The following is a 13,886-nucleotide window of genomic DNA, read 5'->3' on the forward strand; positions in this document are numbered from 1 at the left end:
TTTGGCCTGGTTCTTCTGAGGTAAACCCTCAGAGTCCTCCTCACGTCCAAGGTGTGCCACTTCCTCTCTAATGGGTGACAAGGTTCCGGGCAGAAATTGGGCAATATCAGCTCCTGCGAGCGATGGAAGCAAGAACACACCTTGGGTGTGAGGGAGGGGTCCAATCTTAGCACTACCCTGTCCTGGTGGAACATGCAGAGATCTTCCCTGGTAGACAGAGCCTGCAGTTCGGATATCCTCCTGGCGGAGGTGATGTCCACCAAAAAGGCCATCTTAAGTGTCAGGAACTTCAGAGAGACAGTACGTAATGGTTCGAACAGAGGACCTGTCAGAGCGTCCAACACCTTGTGTAAGTCCCAGGAAGGGTACCTGTGCACCGTGGGTGGTTTAAGATTGGAGACCCCCTTGAAGAACTGCCTGACCATCAGATGGTGAGTCAGTGTCTGAGATCTACCGCATAGGAGTACCGATGAAATGGCCGAGATCTGTCTCCTAATCATGTTGGGAGCTAACCCTCTGTCCAGCCCTGCCTGAAGGAAGTCCAGAACTTGTGCAACAGTGGCCCGGACCGGATCGTGGTCCCTAGAGATGCACCATGTTGAAAAAGCCTGCCCTGTAGCACCGTAAATGTGCTCCGTGGAGGGTCTGTGACCTGCCTGGATAGTCTGAATAACCCTAGGGGAGAAGTGATCTTCCCTCAGGATGCTCCGCTCAAGCGCCAAGCAGTCAACTGGAGCCACTGAGGGCCGAGGGTTTGGCTGAGTGCTTGGCTCCTGCCGGCCTTCTCTGAGTTCCTCTGAGCTGCTGGGGGCCATCATCTTAGACCACGTGGTTTCAAAATGGCTCCCGGCTCCAAATTCAAAAAGCTCCTCTTTGCTGGAGCACGTGGAAGCGGCTTGTGCCTTTGCAGGCCGCCGCGCAGCTTCCGCTACCGCTGGGGGCTCTCTCTTGCCTCCCCCTTCCTCCCGCAGCTCTTTCTGAGCCTCTCCGGCTCTCACCTTGTTCTTTGGCGATCGCTGCCAGTTTTAAAACGCTCTGGGGCGTTTTAAAACACCACGGTTCGTCGCTCAACCCCTGAGGGGAGCGATGGAGCACTCCGGCACCCTTAGAGCCTTCTTGGGCATTGCCCTTGCTGCAGAGGCCTCTGCGGAGCTCGCTTGCCTGTCTTTGGTGAGAGTTCTCACTTAGTGCCCTGGGTCTCGCTCTGTGACCTGGGCTGCGCGCCGCCTTAGCAGTTGCTGTGCGGGCTTTCTACCCCCGCTGGGGGTTTCCTCAGCCTCTAGTGATTGATCAGGCAGCGTAGAGGCAATTTCGATCGCTTTTGCAGCAATTTAAAATTTTTCCTTTAAGTTTCTTCAGGATCTCAGGATGAACACAGCCGTACGTTGATGGACTGAGTAGATAACTGGGTTGAGCCTGGTGACCAAGGCGTGCTAAAAGAGCTTATCTGACTCAGTCCACTCAAGAGAGGACAAGGTCAACCCATCCTGGATACTCCTCCCCTCACTATGGAGAATATAATGATACAATTGTAATGTAAGTCAACTGAAAGTTTTTCTCCACAATTAGTTGTTGCAATAATTCCAGCATACTTTGTTTTTTCTCTATAAACACGCTGTTCATTTTAAGAACCAGCAGCACTGCTGGAACCCTATTGAAATAGTTTGTTTTCATCAACACACACAAGCATGGCAATTCAGATAGAATACTACAACTCCCTAGCAATCCACAACATAGGGCAGGTAGTGTGGTTGGTCTGTCAGCTACCTCCTTCCTGGGCTTTTGTGCCTGCTTCCTCCCCCTCCCCCTTCCTGAAGCAGTCCTTGTCTACAAATCACCAAACCATAGGGGATCACGGAATAATATCTTTGAAGTTTTTAGCTCCTTTTCTAAACCCACGATAGCAATATGATTTCTCCTCTGCCTTTTTAAAGCCTTCCTCTTGCATTACTTTTGGGCTTTTCAAGCAATAAGACATTCAGTTATTTCTCTGCAGACTGGTGGGGGTGGGGAGTGCCCCTTGGAAACCAGCTAAGTTTCAGTTCATACATTCTCAGAAATAAACCTAGGTTTTAGGGGAGCCTACAGCCTTGCAAGTGCATGCATAGCTGAAGCCTTACTCTGCTGCTACTCTATTATTATAGAGTAAGGACTCTGCATGGGGCTGCCATGGAAGAGTATACAGAAGCTTCAGATGGTGCAAATTGCAAAAGTAAAGTTATGTGTGCCCCTAAAGTGGTATACCTCTGCTTGTTTCCAGGTCCAATTCAAGGTGCTGGTTCTGATCTTTAAAGCTCTTTATGGCATGGGGCAGTTTTCTGCCTGTGCCGAATTACCATCTGCCCAACCCATCTGTTTGACAGAGAAGACATGCTACAGGAAATTGTATTGGGTGAATCACTGGAGGTGGGCCTTCTTTGCCATGGTGTCCACCGGAAGTGAGATTAGCTCCATCCCTTCCAAATCTGTGCTAGTCCCTCTATCCTATCAGGCTGCAGGTCTCAGGGAACCGGAGATATTTTGTCATGGTTCCCTTACTGTGGTTAGTATCATCCTCTCCTATTTTGTGTGTCTTTTGATAGTTTTTTTAAAATGTATTTATGGATTTATTTTATTTGAGTGCTGTATGCTCTCCAGAATCATACGTGATTTGGGCAGCTATACAAATATGACAAATAAAAAAATTATTGAATGATAAATATGGTAGCAGAATGCCTGTAAATATAGGATTTTGGACTTTTTGTGTGTCAGTTTTGTGTGTCAGGACCTGGTGAAACCCAGGTTCTTTGTTGAAATGATTACAGGAATATAAAATGTGAAAGGCTGAGCTATACTAAAAGAAATGCAATTACAATTACTTTAAGAAGTCAGATGCTTGATTTTATGTAATGATTCTAATGTTCTACAGGCACTTTATGAGTCATTTTAGTCTACTTTAAATATACATGCAAATTAAACAAGGGCTATGGTAACCAAGATGTTATTAGAAAATTTAAGAAACAGTGTTTCCAAATATAGAAGCTATATTTGTGCATTTATAATGCAGCAGGTTTTTCCTAGCTAAATAATTACTTTCATCATTAATATAGTTTTTGAGTGAAATTCTTCATGTTGCTGTTAAAAAGAAACTGCAAATGAATCTGACAGGTTCCCTCTCTCTCTCCCTCCCCCATCTATCTCTCATTCATTGGCTGTCAATCTTACCACAGAGCGGCTTACAATATTAAAAAATAGAATTATATAAATAAAATGCTACAAAGGTATAAAAATGCAAAATATAAAATTCAAAATACGATAGCTAAAAGAGGATGGCACCAAGATGGGGGAGGGGGAGTGAGATCTGATATTAATCTATAAGCCACCTCCAACATCAAGCCCCTCCTTTGGTGCCCCAAGCCAACTGGCAGAGCCAGGGCTTGCTTTCATGTTTATATCTGACTGTTTCACCTTGCTAGCTACAAACCAAATCCACACAAACCACACCACCTTTATTTCACCCTGTGATGATGCTGGTGGAAAAACCATGAGGCCTTAAATCAGACTGCCTCCAAAGTGTGCTTTTGTTACATAGCCAGAAGGGATCTGCTGTGTATTTATTACTGCCTACTTTGCTTTATTGGCCCAAAATCCAAGGTCAGTAATTGGCAATTCGATGCCCAGTTCCAGCTCACATAACCAATTGTTTGCAAAGCCACCACCAAATTCCACCTTGCAGTTCTGCCATTTATTTTATTTTTATTTTTTGCTCCATAGGGCTGTCAATTATACCACCTTTGTAAATGAACAATCAATCAATTCCTAAAGCATTTAATTCCATTAAAACAATTGCTAAACATTTAGCACATTATTGCTTTCAACTGCTTCAACTATTTTATAAAGCATCATGCCACCATAAAGTGACTAAAAGATGGCAAGTCATTCAATCCCACATAGCCATATAGCCAGTATCACCAGAATGTGACTACAGATATACCTACTGACCCCCCTCTCAAACTGAACTGTTATGTTCAGGAATATAATAAGGAAAGCAACAGCAGCCCAGCCCCACCTGTGTTTGGGGCAATAAAAAATAGTTTACCACGTGACATGTCACCAAATACCAGGCAGCCACAGAACAGGGCCAAGTTTTTACACTACACAGTTCATTTACAATTTCCAATGTATTTATCAACCCAGTTTTTAAGTATATCAGCTGCCTGGATAGCACCCTGTTAATCAACAGGAAAAGAAAAGTAACCGTGAAACCTAGAAATCTAATCTTCCTTATAGAGGATTGAGAGGTGGGAGAGGCAGGCAGAGGATGGAAGGAAATGGTCCCACAGGAAATCAGCCAATTGAACCACAATAGTCACAAGCTATCATCTCAGGCTACCACCCCCCATATGCACTAATGAGTCCTATATTACTTACATGCAGATTCTTGAGTTAAGATCATCTGGAAATCACTGCTACAATGGGGAAGCATGAGAAACCATATTTTAGCTGCTCTGGCTGCAAGGTGATCTGAAATACAGGTGGAAGTAATAGGCCTCATGCAGTGGGACCAGTAGGTGGGGTCTGTTCTTGGCAGGTCAAGGAGGCATTGTGAGCACGGCTACAAAACAGTCCCCCCACCCCTAAAAATAAAGACCACTATAAGCAGACACGCCATAAAATGGATGGCCCACTGTTGTACCGCATCACCATTTTGATCCCTGGAGAAATACAGTAAAAGGAATGGAAGAGAAGATTAAAATAAAAAAAAAATGCCAAGTGAGACTGTGTATAATTATTAGGCTCACAAGATTGGGGTGGGGGCTGTTACCAGCTTACAACATTATTAAAAGGATGTGCAGTTGTTGTCAAGAATGGCATTTTGTCTCTCTGATCAGTCACTGATCAGCTCCAGGAGCAGCATGTTAAAAAGACATTAAGAATTCTAACATACAGGGATGTTTACAACATCCATCCATTTCATCTGCATCATGTGAGAAGGGGAAAAACTACAATTAAACTATGCTGCTCAGCTACAGTTCATCACTAGCAAACCGTTTCAAAAGCGAGGCAGAGATAGGCTGAGCTGCATACAGATAGGGGACCACCAGAGAAAATAGAGATTATATTCATAGGCATTAGATTAATACTTACCGGTTCTGCTCCTCCAACCCAACAACTGCACACAAATAATGCCAGCTTGCTAATAATGCAAAATAAAATAAAAAAATGCTCCATAGCAAAGCTCCCCAAATTAATCCAAAAATTCCCTTGTGTAGTTGTGTCTGACCTTAGGAGGTGATGCTCATTTCGGTTTCTTAGCTGAGGGAGCCAGCATTGTCCGAAGACATTTCCATGGTCATGTGGCCAGCATGACTATACGCTGAGGTGCACAGAACGCTGTTACCTTCCCACCGAAGTGGTGCCTATTTATCTATCGCATTTGCATGCTTTCAAACTGGTAGGTGAGCAAGAGCTGGGACGAGTAACAGGAGCTCAACCAGTCATGCAGCACTCAGATCTCGAACCCAGGCAGTCAGCTTTCCGGCTGACAAGATTACTGTCTTTAACCATTGAGCCATTGCGCTCCTAAAATAATGAAAAACCAACTGAATCTGATGTAATATTTCAAATTTTTCTTTAAGAGATACTACACTGCATTTGAAATAATAATGCAATAACACATTGTTTCATTCAAAATTAAGTAATTCTCTTCAATGTCATTCCTATGACCAGCAAGCCAATCTGCTCCTCTTGGCAATATCGTCCCTAGGTCTCCTACAATTATGGACTCCCAGAAACAGTCAGATTGTAATCTGTCTGTTGTAATCTGTCTATCTTCATACCTTATCTGGGGAGATAGTAAATCCTAGAGTTATGTTTGCATACTATCAAGGGTATGAATACCAAAGTTGAGAAATAATGTCCTATACCTATAACATAAGTACATTATCTTTTTCTCCCAATAATTTTATTATAAATACATTAAATTATAATTATAATACATTAAATTCTGTTAATTCTTTTGAAAATAGGTGCAGATTTTTCACTAATTTTATGCTTCCTTACAATTACAGTAGTGGCTCTCTTATGTCCCCAATTAATACAATTTTTTCTTATTTCCTAGAATGGTTATTCCTTCAAAAACATGAACTGAATTTAAATGGTGAAATGTCATTCAGAATTCATGTAGCACCAACCAGAAAGGCCTTTAACTATATAAATTTCTCATGCCCCCAGATTGCACGGCAGCTGCTCAATCTCAGGAAGAGACAGAACTGCTTTCAGGTGTTCCTGAGAAGTGCAACATGCTTATACATTCAAAATCAAGTTTTGCTCTTTGAATCTAGACCTCTGTGGAACCCTAATTATTAACTCCATTATTCATTTCTAACTCAACAATATGGCATTACAGAAACTTTTAATGACAATTCAGTTTTTATTACTTTGTGATTCAGAAATGAATATACAGTATATAAACATGAATCCACGGAGACCATGGAATATGGAGATGTGAAATTTATAAGAAACCATACATTTAACTAAATGCTTCACCATTTAATCAATAACTACAGATATGCATTCAAGAAGTAATTGTGATAGATTCATATAAGATTCTTTTAAAAATTGTTTCAAGTTTAGAATGTTGCACGAACCTATTCACTTGTTGTAAATCATGGCTTCTGGCTTAACCAATATGATATATTCAATAAACTGTGGTTAAATAAATCATGGTTTGGGGTAACACAGCTCATTAGTTTCAAATATTAATAAAGATGCCATCGCTATGTTGGGAAAGCATTTTCAAAAAAGGTTTTAAGATATTATTTCCCACATTTTAAATGATAAGGCAGATCACATAGCAACTTTTGGGTCAAAAACATTTAAGAGAAAAAGCTAAATTAATTTCCATGGTGTTAATTTGCCAGGTACAGAGAATGTTTGACATTAAGAAACATGACTAAGCAATCCACCACAATCAGGTTACTATGTGTAGGTTTCCATCTAGCAAACACAAGAGATGTATTTAATTTGCTGTTTTTAGAAGTGAGCTTTTATCAGACTGCCAACCTCAACATGACTCTGCAGCAAATAACAACTATCACACTGTGAAATGGAAAAGGAAGCCTAGGTAAGAAACCCTATTATTACTTGCTGACCTCATTCATCTTATGTTACACAAATATGTTCCTTATACAGTGAACTTCAAAACTGTTTTTATGCGAGAACTGAAAATGCAAGATCAGCAATAACTCTTTGGAAACATACAATTCTATTTGACTTCTGTTTTAAAAGAAACAGAACAAGCATATTGAAAAATAATAATGTGAATGGCATTTAGAAATGTGAACATTAACATGCATGCCCTTTGCAAAAACAACAACAACCCAACTGATATTTGTTGATATTTTTTAAAAAAACAAGCAACATATCTTCAGTTAGATGACAATGCATTTTCTTGCTCAGATTTGTCAACATAACAATCATGGATTTTCAACATCTCCAATATTAGCAGCCCACTGAGCACTTTACACAATGTTTTCTATTCCTACTGATATTGTCTAAGTAGTGAAAACACAGGGCATTTATCCCTAGAAAATAAGCTGATGCCTATTCTTATGATGTGCTACAGTATATTAAATCAAGATGAAGGTTGGACTTCATTTCATTATCAACCAGGGGAAATATGGACATCTATCCTTTCTCCACCATGTGCCAAACCATAAGCAGTATGCATCGATGCACTTTATATCTGAACAGTTGCCAGCTGGCAGAGATCCCAACAGAGTAAGAATTTATTTGCCAGAAGCACATTAGGTTTTAAGCAATAATACCGGGTAGCCTATTGGTCTTCTGAGTTGCAGCCTACAGAAGCTAAAGTATTACCAAAGAAGCATCATGAAAATAGCCTACATACTAGTTACAAACTAATAAGACAACATGGTTAAAAATTGACCAAACAAACACCTGAATATGCATTCTGCTATTTTCATCTCTAAAATACAACAATATCCAAGATACACAGGAAATGAATGTCACATTTTAAAATGAATGTATTTATAATGTACTAAAGCACTTTATTTCTATGTTAAATTTATATTTACCGGCAAAGAAATAAAGGGAGACTAGTATAGATGTATTTCAAGCTATTTAGCTCTCGTCAGCTGGCCATACCCTTCTGGGATTCAAACCCAAGCTACTTACATATTAGGTAGATGTGTTAACAGAAGACTTCACAGGCAGTCGCTTTCGTGACAAACTATTTTTGTGTTCCATTTATATTTACCGACAAGAAATAAAGGGAGACTAGTATAGATCTATTTCAAGTTAGCAAATAGCTTGAAATAGATCTATACTAGTCTCCCCTTATTTCTTGTCAGTAAATATAAATTTAACACAAAAATAGTTTCTTGTGAAAGAAAGTGACTGCCTGCGAAGGCTCCTGGATTGAGGCTGAAAGGCAAAAGCGGAAGCACTATGCTCCATCCCATATTTGGGTAGACCAGGTTGCCCTGATAAAAAACTGTGTATTTCTAGTTTTCAATTCCTGCATTGAACATTATATCGGCAGATACAAGTCATGAACATGTTTTGTATCAAATTTGGAGGTTTCACCATTTCTTAGGAATGCAGAACTTGCATAATATTAACATATCAAAAATTTTAAATTATTTTTAATTCAATTGACATCCTTTCTACTCAAAAGAATATTGAAGAGAGGTTAACATTTATAGACCACAGAATGAAACATTATACAGTTAAAATACCAACATTAAAAATCTTAGTAGTCACCTCCTCCCATCTCAGAGCTTAGGCTAGGAGGGTAGAAGCAAGAGTGTTCCATAGGGTGGGGAAGAGACATGGAAAAGACATGCTTTCTAGCTCCCATAAGGTGGCAATATTTAAGGGAAGCAACTAGGAACATATCATCTGATATGTATCTTGCCATCTCTTCTAAAGGCAGACAGGTTGGGGATTAAATGTAATCCTAGAGGTTATGATCCACAATTCACATTCCATGCATTTTGGGGTCTTGAAATGATCCAGAACATACTTGAGTTTTAGATGTGACAAAAATGTTGCAGCCCATCTTCTTATAAATCAAAAGTACATTTCTTTATTCTTAAAGTATTGATCATCAGTTCCTTTGTTCAATTTAAGATACTGGTTATATATTTTGTGGCCTAAGGACAAAAACAGGAACAATTACTAGTTTCGAGTTCTCACATAAGACAAACACAGGATGTTTTGTTCCGAGCTCCTACTCTGGCTTTTAATATATGATTTTTGTCACTGTCTCATTTTAAGGCTGTTCTCAAATTATATGGTATACTTAATTATTTTTCCTCTTTTCTTGATTTTATTATGTATTGACCTATATGCCTAGTTGGCAGATGTTGTTTATAAGTACAACAAATTATGTAAAACAACATGCCTAGTTTAATGTCGCTTGGGAGAAGTATAAAACATGCCATCTGAACAATACAAAAATGGTCTCTAACATTTTGTAAGGCAAATTAAAAGAAAACCTGTTTTCTTTGCCAGATAGCACTATATTGTGACAGTTGATTGAAAATAGACAAATTTCCCTATTTTCAAAGTGAGAAGCAAAATCGATCATACTATACTCTCACACACACAAACATAGAACTGAACAAATTTACACAATTTTCAATCAAAAGTTCATTTGCTTTCAGAACATAACCACACGGTAACAGTTGCAGTACAAGTAACAGCCAAGAACTGAATATGTGCATTTTATGCAGTGACAATACTTACAAATAACATTTTTAAAGAGGGCTTACTTAAAATCTGTCCAAGAACATGGATTTTGTTTTCTTCCCCAAGACTATGGAAGGATATTTTTATTCATGGAAGTATTGAAGAGCAATACAAACCTATTTCTTTTGAAGGTTCCATTTTGAACACGTACTGACAATGGCGCATTATAATTAAAATAATGTGGATATAGTTAATACAGGTAGGCCTCAACTTATGACCACAATTGAGCCCAGAATTTATGTTCCTAAGTGAGAAATTTGTTAAGTGAGTTTTGTCCCATTCTACAACTTTTCTTGCCACACTTGTTAAGTGAATCACTGCAATTGTTAAGTGAATCTGGCTTCCCCATAGACTTTGCCTGTCAGAAGTTTGTAAAAGCTGATCACATGACTCTGGGACACTGCAACCATCATAAATATGAACCAGCTATCAAGCATCCAAATGTAAATCATGTGACCATGGGGATGCTGCAATGATCAGAAGTGTGAAAAATGGTCACAAGTCATTTTTTTCAGTGTCCTTGTAATTTTGAACGGTCACTAAAATAACTGTTTTCACTTGAGGACTACCTATATATATTCATCAATATTCTTCAGTGTGGCTATATGAGAAATAAAAGGATAATTTAGCAAGAATGCAAATCGAAACATATTGTTAACTTCTATGCCCTTGTTTTTATAATTCCAATGTTTTATAGATATATTTTATTAGTTAATAGCAAAAGCAAAAAGACAATAGATTGGTTAAAAAGTACAGCATATTTAATATTAAAATAAATTTAATAAATACCAAAATCTAAATATGTTTACTTGGAAATCATTATGCACATATGCATAATAAGAATTAATGAAATTGAATGTATCTTATTGTCAATTCCCACCAAGACATGTTTAATAAAAGATTGATGGAGTGGAGAACAATATCACAACATATGTAATTACTTGCTAGATTCCAAACCTCTTGCCTAAATCCTGATCTGAAACAGAAAGGTTCATTGATTTATATTACCCAACAAGAACTGTGAAGCATAATGATAAATGTGTTGGACCCAGTCAAAATTATTAAATTATCAGATATTAATTCTAATAGGAAATAAGTACAACTAACTTTAGAACCAATTCAGAGAAGGGTTTCACTAATATTTTATTGATTTTGACCTCAATCTATCCATTCATATTTCAGAACATTTTCTTCTTCAAGAATTGATGAAAGTTAAAAAAAAAAAAACTTGACTGCATATCAGACAAAAATATCTAGGTTTCAATTATGCTCCCACTTAGTACTGATGAACAAATGTTATATTTTCCAATTGTGATACAGAAAACACATCAAAACCTAACAGCAATAAAATATTTCTCTTTTGAAGTACTAATGAAAATAGAACTTTGCTAATTCAGTTATCAGGCTATAAAACTAACTGTATAGTTTGAACCAAGTTATTTTTAATATGTATTGTGAAATTAGATCATGGCTGAATTAGAAACTGAAATTTAATTAATTCAGTAGAATTAATTATTTTCAATACCAGTTTTATAAATCATATAACACCTATTTTTGGATCCAAGTGTTGGATGAAACCAAGGAAGCAATGCAATATGAGATGAAGTAAGGCTTCGATGCATATTTTTTTTAAATGATTCAACAACTGTGCTGCTACATCCAACTTTGCAGGCAAGGATCATTTTAAATAGGAACTTGAAAGGAATACCATTCTTCAAGGCACAGTCGGGGTTTCCCTATGATTTGATCCCCTTACTAAATGTTAGCCATATTGGAAGGAATCTATGAATATTAGTTTCCCTTCCCCACCTCACCTATATTAGATGTACCACATGATTAACATTGAAAACCATTGAGTCTTAATGTCAGGATCATATATCTATAAATATGTCATCAGTTAAAAAAAATAAGGAAGTTCCAAATATAATTAGTGACTAAACTATTCACATTAATATTTACAATTCAATCCAACATGAACCCAGGAAAAATAAGGCTATTTGATTTCTTTAAGCCCTCCAGCCTCTTTTTTTGCTCCTGGAATATGGCATCTGAGTTTTATCTTTTGCTAATACAAAGAAGGACTAAAGACATTTATAGTTTGCCATTATAAATCTCCCATCCTAGAGTTTAAGCAGGCCTGATTTAACTTTTTAAATACATATCCATTTATTTTTAGTCAACCTGTAGTGTCTAGATAGAATACACATATTTTAAATTAAAACTACTTTATTGTCCTGCTGCATAATTAAAGTTGTATTTTGTTAACTACAAACTGTTCCAAGACTTTATATACCTTTAAAAACTATGAACTATATTCCAGAAAAGATTAAACGTACTATATTCTAAATGTACCAGGGTGCTCAACAACTATCATTGTTTTATTAGCTTAGCAAAATAAATTGACGATGAGGTTTGTACAGCAAATAACGTATCCCTTTACTTTATTAACTGAATTTATAAGCTGTTTCTGTCTTATTTTCTTTGAGAGGAAACACAGAAGAAAAACAGAGTATCTTTTTTTTAAACAAAGATCTCCAAGATCCCTTCTTTCCTCAGTAATTCTAAGAAAACAGATTAAGAAAAATATAAGGAAAGCTGCAATGTGTTTCTGGGGTATATTACTAGTAAAAAAAACAGCAGTAGGAGAGGACACTATTACTTTCCATGAACTGTGGCAGTGTTTCCCAGCTAGGGCAACTTCCCAATCTGTAGGAGGCCTTCAATTCTCAAAATCTTTTAACTACAACAACCCTTGTTGGGGAATTCTGGGAGTTGAAGTCCATCCACAAAGCTTTCTTTTCCAAGACGCATTAATGTGACCTCCGGTTGATAGGCGTACAACATACACATAAGAAACCACAGTGTGAATAAAATAACATCGCCAGAAGAATGTGGGTAGCACGGGGAGCAGCAGCAGCAGAATATTTCCAATCAACCCTGTGATAACAGCGCAAAGTCAAACTGCTGTTGTTCGCCCTCCCTGGAGCTCACACAACTTAGTAGCAGGGAATCTGACACTACCCAAAGCGAGGAGGAAACAGACATTTAAAATGGGAAGGAAATAACTGACAACTACCCAAACCTTGCAGTATCACACAGCAAGCCGTATCTATATATATAAACCTTAGCGCAGCTCGACCACCCCCACTACCCCCACCCCCGACCTTGACACGAAAATCAGTCCAAGCCAACCACCTGAAAGGCAATTTCTACATCAACTTTGAACAAAGCCAAATTCAACGTGTGGGAGGCGGGGTAGCGCGACACCAAGCAAGGGAGGTCTCGGAAACGATGTGACGGAGTTTCTGGAGGCGAAGCCCATTTCGGGGAAAGCCTGAAGAGGGCAACCTCGGCTTCTTTGTGCCACCACCTACCCCTGCCTGCCGAACCTTACTTACCTTCAGAATATCTCCCCGTTTGAAACTGAGCTCATCGTCCGCGGTGGCTTTGAAGTCATATTTGGCGACAGCTTCCATGCTGGGGTCGCTCTCGGGTGGCCACGAAGAGGAAAAGGCGCTTTTCCCTCTCTCTCTCCCTCCCTCGAAAGCCCTCTTCTCTCCGGGAACGCCCGGTTTAAGCTTTGCCTCTCGTCCGCGCCGCCCTTTCTGCCCGACTTCCGGCTCGGTTTTTCGCATAGACAAGGGAAAGAAGCGAGGGCCAATCCGCCCTAAGAGGGAAGGAAGAGAGGGAACATTGAGGGAAGTAGCCCGGATCAATGACAGGGACCGCGCCCTGCACCTCTTCCCTCCTCTCGACTCCGCTCGGCTTTACCGCTTCCTCTTTCTTGCAACCTCTCTCTCTCTCTCTTCGGCTCCCGGCGCAGGCAGGAAGCGTCGATTGGCATCCACTACGGCCAATAGCAGCCCTTCCGAGGGGACGGGCCCAGACTCCCCCCCCCCTAACCCTCCCCTTCCCTCCAGCCACAGAACAGGATAGGGAAAGAAATCGGGCCTGCTCAAGCCCCTCCTCCTCCTCGCTCTGCAAGCAGCTGGTGCTGCCCGCCCGCCAAAGTGGAGCCGACGCATAAAGCCGGGCTTCTCTCGCTGAAGGGACGCTTCTTTAGAGCAGAGAGCACCGGGCAGCGAAAAAAGCGACTCCCTGCCTTGAATGCAGACACCGGAAGTTCTCTT

The 13,886-nt window shown here is 39.4% G+C and overlaps 1 protein-coding gene across 1 annotated transcript in view; it reads right to left on the minus strand.

Moving 5' to 3' along the window:
- GRB2 (growth factor receptor bound protein 2) overlaps positions 1–13,644 on the minus strand; it is a 68,934-nt gene extending 55,290 nt beyond the window's left edge. Inside the window, exons 1-2 of the mRNA XM_081968249.1 lie at positions 13,528–13,644; positions 13,155–13,423 (exon numbers count right to left, since the gene is read on the minus strand). Of these exons, the coding sequence (XP_081824375.1) occupies positions 13,155–13,423; positions 13,528–13,600 (342 nt within the window). The 5' untranslated portion in view covers positions 13,601–13,644. The remainder of the gene's footprint in view (positions 1–13,154; positions 13,424–13,527) is intronic.
- Positions 13,645–13,886: the final 242 nt, after the last annotated feature.

This window comes from Natrix helvetica (genome assembly GCF_964273705.1).
Source record: "Natrix helvetica genome assembly, chromosome: 1".
Taxonomy (NCBI): domain Eukaryota; kingdom Metazoa; phylum Chordata; class Lepidosauria; order Squamata; family Natricidae; genus Natrix; species Natrix helvetica.